The 18705-nt window shown below is 35.3% G+C and overlaps 2 protein-coding genes and 1 pseudogene across 2 annotated transcripts; 2 read left to right on the top strand and 1 right to left on the bottom strand.

The window, feature by feature from the left end:
• Nucleotides 1-128: 128 nt before the first annotated feature.
• LOC128190220 (proline-serine-threonine phosphatase-interacting protein 2-like) lies at nucleotides 129-7113 on the bottom strand (annotated as a pseudogene).
• Nucleotides 7114-9459: 2346 nt separating this feature from the next.
• On the top strand, nucleotides 9460-12284 carry LOC128188093 (uncharacterized). The gene is made up of 2 exons (XM_052858906.1): nucleotides 9460-9563; nucleotides 9667-12284. Exon 2 carries the CDS (start codon nucleotides 9667-9669, stop codon nucleotides 11959-11961), a length of 2295 nt encoding a protein of 764 aa, XP_052714866.1. The 5' UTR covers nucleotides 9460-9563; the 3' UTR covers nucleotides 11962-12284.
• An 837-nt stretch (nucleotides 12285-13121) lies between these two features.
• Nucleotides 13122-17806, top strand: LOC128188095 (uncharacterized). The gene is made up of 9 exons (XM_052858910.1): nucleotides 13122-13279; nucleotides 13532-13754; nucleotides 14220-14300; nucleotides 14493-14534; nucleotides 14757-14812; nucleotides 15753-15831; nucleotides 15986-16114; nucleotides 17195-17272; nucleotides 17568-17806. The coding sequence occupies exons 2-9, from the start codon at nucleotides 13569-13571 to the stop codon at nucleotides 17715-17717; spliced, it is 801 nt and encodes a 266-aa protein (XP_052714870.1). The 5' UTR covers nucleotides 13122-13279; nucleotides 13532-13568; the 3' UTR covers nucleotides 17718-17806.
• The last annotated feature ends 899 nt before the right edge of the window (nucleotides 17807-18705 follow it).

The following is an 18705-nucleotide window of genomic DNA, read 5'->3' on the forward strand; positions in this document are numbered from 1 at the left end:
CATGTACATATCGTTGATTTAGTCAAGCTAATGTTTAATATTTTACTACAAAAGTGTAAAAATGAAAAACATACAATAATGTATCAACTTGGCAATCTTTTAACTACACATGTTTATTTTGAATTCTCAGTGTTTTTACATTCATTATTGTGTTTTGAATCAGTTAAAAACCTTTATGTTACAATGAATGCAGTCTCTACATCCAGGTACAGTGGATCTTTGGCTGCTGACAGATGATAAGAGACCCGATTGACCTTTTTGAAAAATGTAGGTGATACACCATGCATGTTTAAAAGTCACAGAGGGTCGTATGGCACATCATGACATGATAGAGAAATAATGCAGCATGATAGAATTTTATAAACTTAAAGCAATAAAACAAAAATTAGATCCTTAAAAAAAAGAACAGATGGGGTTGCCACAAAGATGTACAAGAATGGACGTAGTAATACTCAAGTCATTATGTTCTAGTTACTATTCAACATCTTCTAATATTCCAAATTTCATTTTTCTACATCATACAGAAAATAGATTGTATTCCATCAATTTGTAACTAATACTGGTTTCTTTTTTACAAAGTAACTTCAGTGTCCCTGTTGAAGAGAAAAATACAAAAAAATATATATATTTCTGTGAATCTTATAGATGAATTGTATATAAGAAAAATTGTTTTGGATACTTTAGATGCTAGAATCAAACGACGTTTAGATGAATAGTTTCGGTTGATCATTACCTGTCAGTGAATAGTTACGGTTGATCATTACCTGTCAGTGTAGCGTGACCTCCGAGTATAGGTGATCTCCCTTGTCTACTTGGACTTTGAGGGCCCTTCCACGGCACGGCTTATAGGCCACGTTAGCTGCAAATATCAAATCACAAGACTTTATTTGAGATATAAGATTACGTGCTGTATCGGGACAAAATCAACACCTCCCATAGAACCCAATCTTACTAAAGTCTATAGAGGATAATCCACGTCGATAACCCACAGGTGATCCACATCAATCGTGGACTCAAACCCGTGGTTTGTGACGTATCTTATTTAATCAACGTTCTTATGGATCCGGAAATTGTGACGTACAGTTCAACCTGTATAGTTTTGTTACGAAGTTATCAATTTTAGTTTTAACATTTGACTTGAGTTTATGTATGTGTCATCTATGAACGCTTGTACTTCCTGGTTACTTCCTGGTTACATTGGTACATGTATGCTATGAACCAAAAACACTAACTATCGACCCTTTCCTAACGGCTTAGGCGACCTTGAAGTAGCTTGCAAAGTACATAAATGACCCATTTAATACATGAATGTAATTCTACTTATGCTATACTTGACGATTGATTTGCCCTTCACCGGACTTTTCCGATACTTACGCGGTTTTTCTGAGCCTGTTTTATGATATTTTATATAGAGTTGTATATCTCCATCTATATCACATGGCTCTATATTCTGCCGCATCTTCTCAGCATACTGTAAAGGAATAATTGTATCAAACAAACGTTGAAGACAAATAGAAAACACACAAAAATACCCCACAAAAAACCGCAAAACAAGAAAAACGAAAGTAAATCCAGGTGAAAGAACTGTAAAAAGTTAATAAAAGGAACACACATATACAAGGAAACTAACATATGTAGGTAAAAGAGTTATGTTAAAAAAAGAAGAAAGAATTGGACAAGTGACTTAATAATATAATGTAAATGAATCTATGCAAGGTCAAGGAAAATCGCCAAACATGTAAATGAGTATTTCAGACGTGTTTAATGTGCATTTATACAAAAACCAATTAAGTTCAATTTTGTAGGTATGAACAGTTACTGTAAACCAACTGTTATTCGCGACGACTTTTTTCGCGATATACAACCGATAAACTGATTCGCGACGACTATAGTTCGTGACCAAGCCTTATCTAGACCCGTGTGTTTAAAAATCGCATGACAAAGACTGGTTTGCGGTTAGAAATATTTGTGACGACGAGACCCTCGCGAATCTCGCGGATATTTCTCACACGATAAAAAAAGTTGATTTACAGTAACTTTGCAAATTTATAAACGCGTAATGTTGGCAAATAGAAGTTGGTCTTCCTCGAATAAAGGCGAATAAAGTTTATTTTACTATTTGACGCAGAACTTTTGCCTAATAAACAAGCAACTTAAAAGTTTAAAGTGTATGGTAGGGTAATCAATACTTGATAAGGTTCTTATTGCGTATACAGGTATAATGGTAATGTGCTCTTGAGCTGATATAGCAAGCTGCCTGTCAAATGAAAACTTCAGAAGTTATCAGATATGATTGATGTTGAATATTGCAGATTGTGTGGGAGCGACTTTCTGTTATGCAAGAACGCTAATGCAAAAAATAAATATTGTTTTTTGTTTTTTGTGAATGTACCCTGAAAATACTATAAAACGAAAAGAAACAAAATGGAAGAAAGAAGCCAACCTCGTCTTGCTCCACACATATCCGGGATTCTAAGTTTGTGCATTTCCATAAATTGTCTCTTGTGTGGTCTATTCGTTTTTCGTCCAAAGTCTGGAACAACTGTAAATGAAAGCGAGATGGATTTGTGCACTAAAGTAATAACGTGTCCATTTAACTGTAATCAGTATGTTCCAATGTTAACAGGTGTAGTGAGCCCGGTGAAGGCTGAATGTATAAATAAGCTTTTCTTGGAGAAGTCCAAGACACAATTTAAAGCCATTCCTCTGGAAAAGACTTCCTGTTTGCCAATTCTTCCCCCTTTCATAGCAAGTATTTTCCTCCTCCTCTTTCCGGTCTTGTTATATAAAACATTCTCTTATTTATTTAATTTTTTTTTCTATAATTTGCTTTCGAGGGTCAACAAAAAAACTAATCATTTCTTTACTTTGTTTTTATCTGATAGTACATGTATCTAAAATCACATGTACAATGATTATAATATCGATCTTTTCTGGGAAAGTAAACTTCCTGATGCATCCTGATGCATGTATTGACTTAGATGTGTGCTACTTAACTTTAAGTACATTACATTATGATAATAATCTGATGACGCGATTTTCTGTTTTGTGACGATCTAAAATTTAATAACATGCATGATAAAATATTGATTTTGTAAACACTTTAGAACCAAACTAGCGTAAGCGGGTACAGCACTGTATGCATGGTTATTTTCGCTCCATGTTAATTTCTCCTTATTACACTTGCAAACGATTTCGTTCCGTCTTGAATTTGCCAGACACAATTGTGTTAAAAAATAATTCAAGAAATGGAACTAGCTCAGTCTTAACTTTGCTCGTTGACAAAGAGGGCGAAATTTAAGGGGTGAAAATAAAACGGGAACGAATATTTCCCTGTATACGGTATTGCAATGTAGGATGTAAGTTGCGGAAAGCCGCATTTACACGAATGAAATGACGCCGTTTCGGGAGGGCAAAGGATAAGCTAAGGGATGGCTTAGGATAAGCTACACGTTCAAATTAAAAAGCATATATTACCAAGCTTTAAAATGCCAATAATAAGCCCAAATGAAGTTAAAAAAAATAAAAATCCAATTAAATTTTCATAAAGTGAGAGCTGTAAGGGTAAATAATAGTCACAGGTGGTGGGGAAAGACTAATGATTTAGCCAGTCTTTGGTAGGGAAAGTCTGATCATAGAACCGGTAGTTTTATTGAGTACCTCGCACATTTTGGTCATCTCGCTTTCATATGCTGCTTTACTTTTGGTGACCTCCTCGTGGAGATTTTTGTAGGAATTTTCTGGAATTGAAAAAGTTCTTATGTGTTACCTCTTTCAACAATAGCATTTAAATCTGATGTATTAATTGCTTTTCTCACAATTTAATAAAGAGATTAAAACCTGATGATGTTTTGGATGTTTTTAAAAGAAATGTATGAAAATAACTTACCGTTTTTCTCAAGATCATCTTTTGCTTTGGACTCTTTTGCTCGCAGCTAATAACAAAAAAGAAATGGTGGTACAGACGACGATGCTGGCTATAATGTCCACAAGTTTTCTGAAGTTTCCGATATAAAACTAAATTAAACCATTGTGTGGCCCATTTATCTACCTGATCTAAACATTTGTGTTTGGAATTCAACACTTGTAAAAAAAATTGTGTTTGGAATTCAACAATTGTCAAAAATTCGTTATTGTTAATTACAAAGGTTACAACAAACACTCTCAGGTTGTTGGAACGGAAAACGAGTGCAGAGATCGTATATCACGAGAGATTCTAGAACATGTCGATTTTGAGTGAATCTATGACCTTTCCCGGAGTTTGGTGAAAGATTAATATATGAAGAAATGTTCTCATAACATTATGACCCTTATCAGACACAAGTCACACAAATATACGAGCCAACGTTGTCAAGTTTCCTGACCACCTTAAGAAAGCATTTGGGTGACCTCTTTCGTCTCTTAATCATTTCAATTTTTAAAACAGACAGCAAGCTGATATATAAAGCTTCCGTTTTCCAATCAAAAAGGCGGAAAACAAGAAGTGAAGACGCGATTCATATCTATAGTACATATACATTTGTACATGACACTGCCACATTTTGTTCCCTAGAAACATAGAAAAATATCCATACTAAGATAAACAAACCTTCTCTAGTTCCTTAGGTACTACGGTATTGCGAGTGTTTTCCATGAACTTGAGTGAGTTTTGTAATTCGTCGTGGTGTTCACCTTTCTGGTGGAAGGTCTTTTCTTGCTATAAAATAAAAAAAAAATAACATTGGAATCAGAGAATCGATGTATATTCAATGTTTTTATGTCATATTATAAATATTAGTCTTTCATTCATTGCACTTATGAAGTTTTAACATACGTATTTCAGAAATGACAGAAAGAAAACCTGATCTTAAAAACAGAGGTAGTTAAATTTTATAAGAATTTTGAAATTCCCAATTTTCTTTTGAACTAAATAATTGAACATAAATAAAAAATTTGCTCGTTGAGTCCTGAGATTTGCAACAGCAAAGATACTTACACTTGTAAATTTGCTGTATGATGATTTTAAGTTGCTGTGAAGTTTCTGAACTGCATCTTCCGCCTAAAAGATAAAACACGAATTAGTGTGCATGTATTCAGAAAAACGGGAATTTACTTGCATAAACAATTTTTTCTGTTTTATCTTCTATTTTGGACTGGCAGCAGCCATGACATTAATATTTAGGTATCACAGATACGTTTCATTTTAATTTGTTAGTTTTAAGAGCTGTGTGTACTGAGGGAGGAATGCGGCTTACAGCTTTCGATTGACGCTTTTGTTCATCGGTAAAAGAAGACATTTCTTGGGCCAGTTTATCAAAGTCTGCCCCCGCTGTATCGTGGGTCTGGGCGATTCTTGATGTGTCCGTCTTCACGTCCCTCCACGCTTTCTCCAGAGATCTGTAACACACGAGTGTGTCCAATTCAACAATTACGCATCATTTCATCGTATCCCTATGCCAATGATGATTAATAAAAATTTCTTTGTGATACAGTACTTTACCCAGTACTAGCCATTTCAGAAAATATTTTGTTCCTTTATGAACCCAGATTTTTTAATTTTTTTTTTAAAGATAAACTATTACTTTGAAGGTTATACCGACTGTTTCGAAAATTGGTCAAATTACTCAATATAAAGAATTACAACACACTGTAAGACTGCCTTATCATAAAAAGACTATTCTAATTAGATCTCTTATTATCTATGCATTTGTCAAATTCCAGAAAAGTTTTGAAATGTTTACCATTGACTTTATACACTTCGGAAATATTGCATGTAAATTTTATCGAAAATTGAATATCTTATTCTTACCCTAATTCATTCTTATGTTTACAATTGTCCACTAGCTTTTGCAAGTCTTTAGCGTAATCTCTCTCAATTTTCGCCCTGTGCAAATAATAAATATAAACATCATTTTAAAATATAAAGATATCCTACACACAAACAATAAACTATCTATTGTTGCCCCTATACGTCGCGATAATTTGCAACGTTTACAATTTTAATTTTTGTTCATTTATTTATTTTTGGGAAATTTCATTGACGCCGTAAAAGGAAATGATCACACTTGATAACAAATGGCCAAACAAGGATGCGGGAAAACACAAATAAAAACAATCGCTGGAAAAGTACCAGCACCGCTTAAAGATCTAGGCAATTGTCGAGCCTGAGAGAAAATGGTTCTCAGTACGTGGAAAACAAACTCGAATTAGTACTGCCTTGGTGCAAGTCGATAACTCCAAACTTAGATAAATCATTGATTAAAGATCGAAACCGATCAATGATAAAGAATTTCTTTCGTAAAAAAAATATTATACATATGATTATTATCAAATCTTTACGTATCAAATAAACTCGAATAATATTGTAAAAGTAAAAACCGAGATTTATTCAACGATATAAACCACACCGTCCTTTCGTGGTAAAGAACAGCTATGAACTTTCTTGTTTGGCGATATATTTGAGGTAAACAAATAAAGTGAAAACAGACAGAGCTAGGGCAGCGAAATCAGACACCGCCGCTTTGTCACAGACGGGAATGAATGGATAGTGACACAGACACCTGTGGATAGGGTTCACTGTTTACCTCTGTCTGAAGTAGTTCTCTATTTCGTTCGATAGTTTTTTCCCCTCTCTGATCCTGGTCTTCAGTTCGTCGTACCCCCGGGAACCGTTGATGTCCGAATCCTATCATGTGACAGAATTAATATGAAAATGTGTAACTTAATCTTAAGTGGTCGCAAACAATTTCGTACAATTAGTTTATTATTTATCCAGGACACGGATTTTATGAATTTTTTAATGATGACTAATTATGAAAAATTATAGCCGGGAAGTTCGGTCCGTGCTATTCTAAACTGACACAGTACTTTTAATACCAGTCGTGTGTCTCTTAATAAGATCGATTCAATGTACTTCAACCTGTTAACGACTCTCTGCAATCACAAGCCTATTATGTAATATAAATGATTTTTTAAATGCTATTCTTAAAGAGGAAAAACATGAAAAATCGTCTTACCCAGAACGAATCGCTATACCTCGCCGTCGACATGTCAATCCTTTTGGCTCTTCCCTTCGAAGAACGTCTAATCACTGACTTAGAGAAGGAAGTATATTAACATGTATAAAACGATAAACAAGAGCCTTACTGGGGTAAACTAGGACAGGACTTTAACATTTAAATGACGTTAATGACTCGATATAGTGGGAAAGTCACTTCGTTCCCGCCACTTCAGAGATCTATTTCAATTCACGGACATTCCAAAGATTATATATGGCGGTAAGAGTAACCTTTAGCCTCCCCCTTCCGGGTGTACGTACTGTCTCTGACTGGTGTTTTCGGACGTTAACCATTACAGCTCACTGCATGTAAAAGAAGACCGTGCTTTCAAAGTCAGACCTTTATGAAAATGAAATAAAAAAAAAACCAAAACAAACAAAGGATGGATGACCCGTTCTTTAGTCTTTAACAATAAATACTTCTTTATTATTCTTTAATTTCACTTTTATGAAAACAATTAATACAGTGCATAGGAAGTGTTTCTTTATAGAATGCGTCAAACACTTCAGGCATTCTTGATTATTATGTAAAACAACGCTTTGTTCATTGTTCGTTTTTAATATGTATTAGTGTAGAGTTGTAATCCAGGGATATAACAAAGCATCCTGTCAACCACAGATGGATAGGGTCCTGTCTGTGGTTTGATGCAATGATAAAATAGATAACCAGGAAGAAAGATAGAAAGGAAGAGCAATTTACTAGTAATGTCACGTGATATCTATAATGCCAGGCAATGGTCACCATCACGTGTTTTCAGACCCTAGGTATCGGTCCAAATTACGTGTCATATGATCCTGGTCTATACACTGTAGTGCTGTCCCTATACAAGCATCTGATATACTGGTCCCTAATATTATTGGTCCCATTACGTGCCATCTGGTACTGATCTTTATTACTGATCCTCACCACGCATCATCTGGTTTTGGTCCCTAGTAGTGACCCCAACAACAGCCATCTGATACTGATCCCTATTTCTGATCCCCATCACTTGTCGTCTGGTTCTGGACGTCCATTGTATTGGTCCCATTACGTGTCGTCTGGTACTGGTCTTTAGCACTGATCCTCATCGAGCATCATCTGGTTTTGGTTTTGGTACCAAGTATTGACCCCTACTAAAGCCATCTGATACTGGTCCCTAGTCCTCATTAAATGTCATATATCACTGGACCGTCCCCTGTACTGGTTTCCTTCACGTGCCATCTAACACAGTCCAAACAATCTTAATTTATATGACGAACCTCGTTGCCCAAACGCAGAAAAGAAACCGGTCCGTGGTATCTTTTATTATTTAGTTTATTTTATTATCTGTAGTTTACCAAACCTGTGCAAAATATGCAACAAGGACTTGATCAGGTAATTTGGTCATAATAGTTTTCTTCGGTAAAACCAAAAAAATATACAAATGTAGTTCAAAACAGTCTACAGACAATATGCCATGCCGCATATCGACATATTGCTGAACAATTTCCACCTGTTATTGAATTCATATTGTTCGTTATATATATATATATATATATATATATATATATCAACTATTGAAAATACATCCCTTACATTGATCATGAAATTTATGCACATGTAACGTGATAATTTGGTCAAGTGACGTCTCTGCTCTCCCTCTAATTGACCTCTTTTCTCATTAGATGGTGGTTTTTATCCAGCGTTCGGGAAACTCCGGATACATACAACTGTAAAATGAATAGGGATTGTTCGGGACCCAGATGTTTAAAATTGAAATCATTAAGATGCACTTAGGAATATCGAGGGTTCCAGCTGTGAAGGTCAAAATCTGGATAAAAATGGAACCAGAAATTTTAATTGTTTTATAATTACACTAAAATCAAGGTCAATAGCATTTAGTGTGATCCTCTATTATATTTTAAAGGATCCGAGACGGTTATTCAAAACTTTTATAAAGTTGCTTGTATAAGCATAGATTGCATATAACGATTTCCAGAGTTAAGAATTCTTTTGTAAATCTAAAGTAAATTTATGCGACAAGTCATTGAACGTCTTCTTTCAATTTGCGTTCACAAACAAAACCTACTTAAAGATAATGTTCTCGGTCACATCTTTCTTACGATTTTAAAACAAATTAATTTGTGTTATTGATACTTGATAAAAAGAACCATTCATTATAGAACAATTCCTAAAAATCATGTATTATTGATTGTATCTGTAATTGATCCATGTACAGAAAACCCCCAAATTAATTAAATTTATTAATTATGATTATAAAAAAAGAAAAAAATTTAGCATAATGTATTGAGAGTTAAAGTTGATTTTTTTTTACTAATGAACGTTATCAAAAAGCAATGAGGTGAAGATCTATGTCTGTTTAAAAGAAAAAAGAAATTACATAGATAAACAGAAACGAGCTCGGTAAAACGCAACGTTGCAGACAGGCGAGTCCATTGTCAAAGTGTCGAAATTTACAGCTCTTATCCTACAGTTGTCCTCTTGATTTCGACATAGCAATGGAAAAACAACGAGAAACTAGCAGTAAAAACTGACTTCATTCGAAAGGTAAAGTTTCAATGCATTCTTAAATTTGTATACATATTTTATTCCATAATTAAGATTTCACTCGCTTCCTTGCCTGTTTTCTGTGAGTCTCCTTGTTTTGCAGATGACTTCTCGTTTGACCCATAGAAGTCTGGCAGGAAGTATCGCCGATCTCAGCGACATTGCTGAGGAGTTCCTAGTGTGCCCGATATGTTCTGAGGATTTCAGCGACCCGCGCACACTCTCTTGCCTCCATTCGTTCTGTCATGACTGCATTTCAGAACACATTATTCAGAGTACGAATGACCAAAGACCGCCTAAATCGTTTACTTGTCCCGTTTGTAAACGCACTAATGAGGGTCCAGGGCACGTCCCGACCGAATCATGGGCGAATGTATTACCAGCCAACAATTTTCTAAATGGATTACTTAATGCTGCAAAGTTACGCGCAGAAGACAGGCGATGCGACACGTGTCTTCACCGGAACCGGAAGTCCCTCGCCCGCTATTGGTGTGACGATTGCGACGAATCCCTGTGCGAGGAATGCAATCAAGTCCACAGCAGTATGAAGTTTACCCAGTCTCATCATTCCTTTGAAATAGAAAACATCAAACATCTACCCTTCAAGAGTACCTCGATTCACGCTCTGTGTCCAGATCACGAAGGAAGGTTTCTTGATTTTTATTGTGACGACCATGGAGTGGTTTTGTGCGATACATGTGTAACAGCTAGCCACAGACATTGCTCAAGTGTAAAAACATGCCACGAGGCAGCTACCGCATGCAAAGAGGAAACCAACACACTTATTGAAAATTTGAAGCACCAGACAGACTGGTCGGTCCGAATCATGGATAACCGCAAACACTGCGTAGATGCACTTGAAGACACGGCCAAACATGTGAAGAATCAAATAGCTAACATCAGAAAGCAAATTAACGATGTTTTGGATGCTCAAGAGACCCGCATACTAGAAGAATTGGAAGAAATGAAAACAGCAGAAATGGAAATCTTGCAGTCAGAGAAAGAGACATGCCAAGGTATCATTAGTACAACACGAAACTCCAGCGCACTTTTGAAAAACGCTATGAAACATGGCACGGAAAACGACTTGTTGTCGTGCATCGCCAAAATAAAGAAAGAGACTCGCTTAAGCGAAAAATCGTTGAAGAACATTTCAAACAACCTAAAAGATGTCTACGTCGATTTCAAACCAGACAAAAATCTTCCATCATTATTAAACCAGCTGAAGGAACTGGGGAGCTTTGCCGTGACTAGACAGAGCATTCTTATTCCGCCTTCGTATGCCGTACGAGCCGACACTGTTTTAATAACTGAGGTAAGAGAAGATTCAGAAGACCACCATCATCCAACAATTGAGAAGGAGGATGATATGAAGCAAAATGAAAACCCCTTTGAAGAGCTAAAAGATTTTAAGAATTCTGTGTTGCCTCCAATCTCGAGCACAGCTATTCCCACTCAAAAGAAAATCGGGCTCGTATCTACCCCAATATCAAGTACATCAATCTCCACACTACAGAAAGCTGTGCATGTATTTACCCCGAGTACTTGGAAACCGAGACCTCCAAGTGTTCGCCTTGCTACTCTTGAAAGCACCTTTCGTGGACAAACACCAAACGACCGAGAGAACTGCTCTCTGACGGGAGCCGTGTTTATAGGAAATGGTCGAATAGTCCTTGTCGACCAAGTTCACAGAAAGCTGAAGCTCTTTGATCATCAGTACAAGTGGATAACTGAGAAAGTCCTCTCAGTGAGACCTTATGACATCGCCAGTTGTAGTGGAACCGATGTGGCCGTCACTCTCCCAAAAGAGAAAAAGGTTTTACTCTTCTCAGTCAAAGATACCGAGTTCTCAATCGTTGGGGGATTTCAAACTGGGGCGAAATGTTTTGGAATCGGGTGCACTCAAGATCTTTTTGCCATTTCGTGCTATACTTCACCGCCATCTGTAAAAATCATGTCTCGCGATGGACGAGAATTGAAGGTTTTCACACGAGATCAGTTTGGACAGGACTTATTTTTCTTTCCTGATTACATCACAGTTGACAAAGACGGCAGCAACCTGTTTGTTACAGATAGGTACAAGAAGTCGGTACTATCACTGACACTGAAGGGAGAAAAGCGATGGGAAATCAGGTATCACCACCTAAAAGGACCACGAGGAGTCGCTGTTCATGGGACGCGTCTCTTTGTGGCGGGGAATCGGTCTCACAACGTTTTGGAAATGTCCACTGTGGGACAGATAATCGGAGCCATTATAATTGACGGCATTTCCAACCCCCACAAGCTGTGCGTCAGTCCGGGCGGGGATCGAGTTTTGGTCACCCAACAGCATATGACCTTGTCCAAAGTAGAGAAAAATACTGTAAAAATATTCAAAATCCCAAAGAGGAAAATCTAGCACAATAATTGATATTTGTTATTTTAGCAATATTGACATTTTCTTGCTTGCACGTAGTCATTTAGCATTTGTTTGATAAGAATATCTTTAATTTCACTTATGATTCCTGTTTTCAACATTTGCCCAATATCCTTGAAAATAATTAACTGTAACTTATCTGCCACAAAGACAATCATATCCGCATACAAATGTTGGTCTCGAAATGGACTTAATATCTGGTTGAGCATGAAGATAAAACCTCTCCAATCACCAATAATGTTTGTAAGTGTTAAGATTGTCATGAAGGTTGGATTGATCTTGATAAATAAATGATGTGTGTGTTTAAGTATCTGTATATCTTTTATATTCATTCTAAAATGAAAATATTCATTTACAAGTAAACATTGCGGATGGAATGAGAGAAGTATGTTGCACCTGGACAACTCAGTCAAAAAATGTACTAGTACTTAATCTCATCCACTTCCCTACATTCTTAACTACAGTGGCCTCCGGGTATACCGAGCTCGGATATAAATAGGTACTGCTTACAACGAGATGATTGTGTGGTCCCAAATAATTTCTTAATTATTTCAGCTTGGACGACCCTTGCCATTTTCTTGGGTGCATGTTCTATATGTCCTTTGCAAAAGCATAGAGAATTTGATTTGACATTGAACAGTAATGGCAAGCCCCATCGCTCTAAGATCAAAGTTAGTCACTAAAGCAAATAGCCAATAAAAATCTCAATACCTGATTAGGGATAAAATGAAAATTGTGATTCAATGTAATAGGGAGAGAAGTTACAAAACAATGAATAAAAACCCATCACATTCATATTCTATAAATCGTGTTTACAGTATATTTAACTAAGTTTCCAATTGTAAAATTTGCAAAGTGAGAGTTAAAGAAAAAAGAAAACTGAAACACAGTGCAGCAGTTTAAAAACTGCACTTGCATTAAGAAAATGTCAACATTTAGTGCTTCCTTTAAATCAGACCATATCCGTATCCTCTTACTGATTTATTCTCTGGAAAGAGACCTATGATGTGTAACCTTTGTCTTTGAACGTACTGGTAATTGAATTTTGTCTGATCAGCATCCTATTCTCTATTTCCCGCGTGTTCCAATTATCATACGGTAGCTCGCGCCGTGTATGATGCCATTTCATGGACAATCTTTGCAATTCGATAATTAGCTGACAGATGCGTCAAGTGTGCAGAGTGCGGCAATTCAATCGATTATATCTTCCTTTTACGTTGTCATCAGTGTAGCAAACGACAACATGGCCACCGCCACCATATGGATCTGAAACTTGCAGATACAAAAAACCATTAGAACGGTACGGCATTTTTTTTTTCAATTTCTTTGGGCGGAGGGATTTTCTATCTTCTTTTTTGTTTCGTATATTCGAAACATAAACGCTAATTGGATAAAATCAATATCCAATCAGGTGTAGTATATCTAAACCAATATAAGATCAATAAGTTACCTTATTGGAAGACTCGCAGATCGGGACATTTAAATGTTTTGTTTTAATTTCAGGTCACTGTAATATTAATAATGTGTATTTTCTTGTTTAACTATTTAACAGAGTGTATTGGCTTTTGGTGACAGTATCTATTTACAACATGATGGGACAGAAGCTGTACGCAGTATTGTATGTCGTGTTCTCGTGCTTTCCTCTGTTACACGCCTGGTTGAACAGCGTGGACCTGACTCTCAGAGAAAGTGGTCATTCCGGGATTCACAGCCACGACTCACGGCATGGAGGAATCAGGATGGGGGTCCCGGACGATCTCTGTGATAACGGAAAGGTAGGACCCACTAACCGGGTTATATGTTTGTAGAAGAAATCTCTAATGCGTGACACTTGTTTAATATATACAATATTGTCTTGTTTATTCACAAGGCATGTTGTATGATAGAATCTAAATTGACATGTATGGTACATTTATCGGATAAAAAATGAAGGAAACATTAGTGTTTATTAATTTATGTGAAGTGTCTTTTAGTAATTAACAATTTTTAATTGTCAATGAGTCCATGACTAATTAGTAATTGTTTATTAGTAAAAGACAGAAGTATTACCACTGCATTAGGGTTACAAATTGACCTAACATGTTTTCGATTGACATCCTTCTAGAATGCTGCAACCTTTGCAAAATTAAGTAGTGAAAATTTTCATCTTGATAAAATAATGCAAATAACCGATTTCAAAATAATTTAATTTCAGATTAATTTTAATTTTCTGTAACTTTATATTGATTGTATCTCCCTAGAACCACCTTCACGTGGACTGGAATTTAAAAGATCCCTCTCTCTACAGCTGTACCTCCAGACTTGTCGTACCCATAGCTCCGGTAGGTCCATACCCCGCCCTTGTGTGAGCTTGTGATCAGAAGCTATTTGATCGTGACTCTGAAACATAAGCCCTGCGTACGGGGTTGCTGATTTATAGGGGTGATAATAGGCGTAGGAACTTTCTTCATAAATAAGCCAATTTGACTCCACCTATTAGCTGCTAGGTTAATTATTTTCTGCAAACATTTCAGGCAACAAAAGCAAGACCCTACTGCACAGACCACGAGGACATGGTGAGAGTTTTTCTTCAGTTGATAACCAAATTTATAGTAATTCTTTAATAAATGATCATATACATGCATTCATAAATAAATAAAACAATCCCTATTATACGACACAGTTCTTGATCATACATGTATATCGTGATATAGCACCAATCGATTTGTACGGAATTACGTCACCCTACCTATTACATGAAATCATGCTGGTTTCTGATGATATATTCCGTTTTTCAGCCTATACATGTCTGCATGAATGAGACAATAACATACCAAGATACAATACCTTTAAGGTAAGACTTCTTTTTGCAACACATTAGTATATTAAATGGTTCAAATTAACCTTAAACAATTAAAAAAAATTATGATACTACTCCCATTATTTCAGATTTTTTTTTCAATTTACCGTACAAAAATTTTGACCTATTTGATCAAGGACAACATTTTCCTCAGGCTGATGATTTGAGCCGCAGTCAATGTATAAACTTTAATGTATCTGTCAGTTGATCTATTGATTGGTGAATCCATTCGTTACATGTACTTAATTTTTGTTAACCTGGTAATCTTTGAATCTAATATTTTCATGTCTACACTAATTAAAATTTAAGCAATGAAATACTTTGGATAGCGGATCATACAGAGGAAGACCATTGTGGACATTTTACAATGCTACAACATTTTTTAGCCTTGAAGAAATGATATACAATGATCGCCTTTAATTAATGATAAACAATGATCGCTACCTTTCCTTATCGAAGAGAACAATTAAGCAGTTCATATTTACACCTCTTTCTTTAAAGTACTCTTTAATTATTTATGTACACTTTGTTAACCTCATCTAAGATACGGTTTAACATTTGACAGAGAAACTAGTACGTATTCATATTTTTTAAAAATAATAATTAATAAATAAACTAAAAACTACGCAGTATTTCCAAATCTAAAGTTGCTTTGATAATTATGGTCATACAATTGTACTGATTAGTATTAGTTATTATTTGAACAAATAATTCACCAGTGGTAAAAGTTATCTCTAAATCAATATTGAAATTGTTTTATAGAATTTGTTATCAAATGGCTCTGTACCGTGACGTTTTGTTTCCATTCTTGAAAACATCTGTTCTTGTTCGCTCAAATATGTTGCCTGTTGTCACCTGCTTATTTCACTTACGTTAGATAAAACAATATTATATAACTATCCATTGATAATGACATTGGTCTGTCATTTAACAGCGGTCGACATCGGCCTCTCTGGCCTGTTTATGGAGAATATCTTTACCTCCCTCCACAAAGATGGGTGCATTCATTGGAGGTAACATATACGTAATTATACCTTCGAATTGTAATTTATTGTGATGCGTTATCGTTAAGGTAACCACATTTTCATCTCTCCTTTTTGATAATCCATGAAAAGATGCAAGCCTTCAAACCCAGATACAGATGTTTGATTCTTTTCTAACTTCCAGCATGGTGCTGTTGTCATGTTGTACCATCCATGTGCCAGAAAGGATGACGTAGAGAAATTGAAGGCCATAGTAGAGGGATGTATAAGACGTCACGTGATAACGCCATATAATAAGATGCCATTAGCAGAGGTATCTGGATATAAGAATCGGTTAAAATGGTCAAATAGATCCAACTAATTAATGGTTCGATGTTTTTCATGACAAGGACCTTCAGATTCTGAAGATATTTAACGTTAAGGTTGAGGGTTTGCAGTCTCCTTTCAACTCTGTGTCAAGATATCGTTCTTCCATGAATTTGTTAGATGAAATTTAAGAAAACCCAACAAGGATCGTTGCTGACATTTTCAGTTATCTAAACTAAATGGCATTATCTGAATTGTTTATTAATGGGGATTTTTTAATGAAGACCTTCCTTAACATCTTCAACATTCATTCTTGTTTTTCCAATGATTGCCGTGACATGTTGGTAAATTGTTTTAATGGACAAACTAAAATAGGCATATGTTGTATGAAATGAAAATTACAATTCAGATAATATACAACTGATGATTAATATACAATTTGGTATTTTAATCATAAACGTTTGCAATAACGTTGTAGATATATTGTTATATGTATATACATGTATATGTCTGTATAGTAACAGTTGACCTTTCTAGTAAGTTTACGGGAATCTGTTTATATTTGCTAATTACGCAAATTCACAATCAAGGGCCCTCATGGGGCATAAACATTAAAAACAATAATATAATCATGATAATAACAAAAAGCTATAGTTATGATACTTATGCTCATAGCAATGTAGGATATTTAAAACCAATAATATACATGTACATGCAATATAAGAATGTTTTCCCAGAGAGCAAAATAGAATGTTTTTAGTAAATTCCTTAATAACATAATTATTTTCAGCTAAATTGAAATTGTTTCGGTGTTAGTTTTAGTAGCAAATATATTCACTGATTTATATTACTGAATTTTATTCAGGATAATTCAAACTTTAAGAAAATGATTTGAATAGAAATTGTCTCGGTGTTACTTTTAATAGCAAATTAACTCATTGATTTTTGAATTTTATTCTGAAATGGTTCAAACCTTTTGGAAATATTTTGCATAATCTTGAAGAAAGTGTACTTATTGTTCTGGTTAGTGATTTTAATAAAATGAAATGACCACATGAACGGACAACAAACACTCTTGCTTTTCCAGCCGTTTGCCCTTGTGACTTATAAATGCCGACTAACTATGAACCACATAGACGAGGACGCAGCTGTCAGGTTTATTTTGGTGAGCGGAAAATTATGCTAAAAATGAAAATTCATAAATAAACAATTTTCATGAGGTGTAGATTTACATGTATATGGTTTTGACTAATTTAGAACAGTGTGTAGGAAATGTTGTTTATATTTATTATAAAAAAAAAAATTCACGGAGTCAAAGTATATAAAAAACGCACCCAAAATGCAAATGTTTTCAATGTGTTCTTTATTTAGACTTTTTCAACGTTATCATGACGTAGCCTATTTGTCGACTTTCCAACATGATTCTTTATTTGATATGTATTTATATAACGGTTTTGTAGAAACACGCGCTTGACGCTCCGGAGAGAGCGGTATGGAGGGACGGCGACTATGCTTTCGGCCTTCTTAAAACTAGCAATACTTTATCCGGAAGTAACGAAGAGGATGCAGTTTTATGTCCACGACTTCATTTGTCCGGAAATACTGGATAGTACTGGAAGTCGTTAAAAGGAATACGGAAACTTCATACATCATCTACTAGCGGTGTGATATAATTATAAAAATAAAGTTTATTGTCGTTTCTTGTTCTTCTTATTTATGATTTCTTTATTCAACATGGAAACATTCTTGTAGTATAATAATTACTATGATTGGCCCGAAAGGCTTTATGATAGAATTGATGACGCAAATTACACTCTTGATAACCTCATGATATTTAAAGAATGATTCCTTATTAATGATAACGATTGCAACAACAAAAATATATTAAGTTTTTATATATATTTTTATCCTTTTTTTCCAATTGTTCAATAAAATATTAAGTTATTGACATTTTAACGTTATTTTATATCGTATATAAAACCCCGCGCATAATACGTAATTTGGGTCATTAATGAGATGTATAAGACTATATGTTTCATTTGATTTGTAGACTAATGTTGTGAAAGTAAGGAATAAAAATCTATACTCCACGATACGAAAGCAAGCTAAGTCTTCTTCTTTTATCTAAGGAATTATGGAAATATAATTTTGGTCGGGTCGTAATCAAGTCTAGTAAAGCTCGAAGGTCTTCATGATAGGTTGTATCTTCTACTATAGTGGTTAAAGATCAGTTCGCGACTATTTCATTCTCAAATAGGTGTCACTGTAGTGTGAATGGGGTCTAACCCTGTCCATTACTCCGTACTTGACCGCTGAACACCGAAAAATCGCCTAAGCGTTATAAAATATTTTGTTTAATGAAAAATAATAAAATGTTAATGTATTTCAACTGTTCAAAATCAACAGTATTATAACTTGGTGAAAAAGTTATCTTTGCGCAATCGTTTAGAAATGTAAAAAAAAAATCCTTTTGGGGAGGTACATCTTCGCTAGCCAAGGGTTTTCGGTCCACTTTGCTCCCCATAAACCCTTGGCGGATTTCATTGCGAAAACTCGGCGACGAGCTCCGTTTTATGATTGGCTGCACTTTTTCACTCC

Source organism: Crassostrea angulata, chromosome 6 (assembly GCF_025612915.1).
Source record: "Crassostrea angulata isolate pt1a10 chromosome 6, ASM2561291v2, whole genome shotgun sequence".
Classification (NCBI taxonomy): Eukaryota; Metazoa; Mollusca; class Bivalvia; order Ostreida; family Ostreidae; genus Magallana; species Magallana angulata.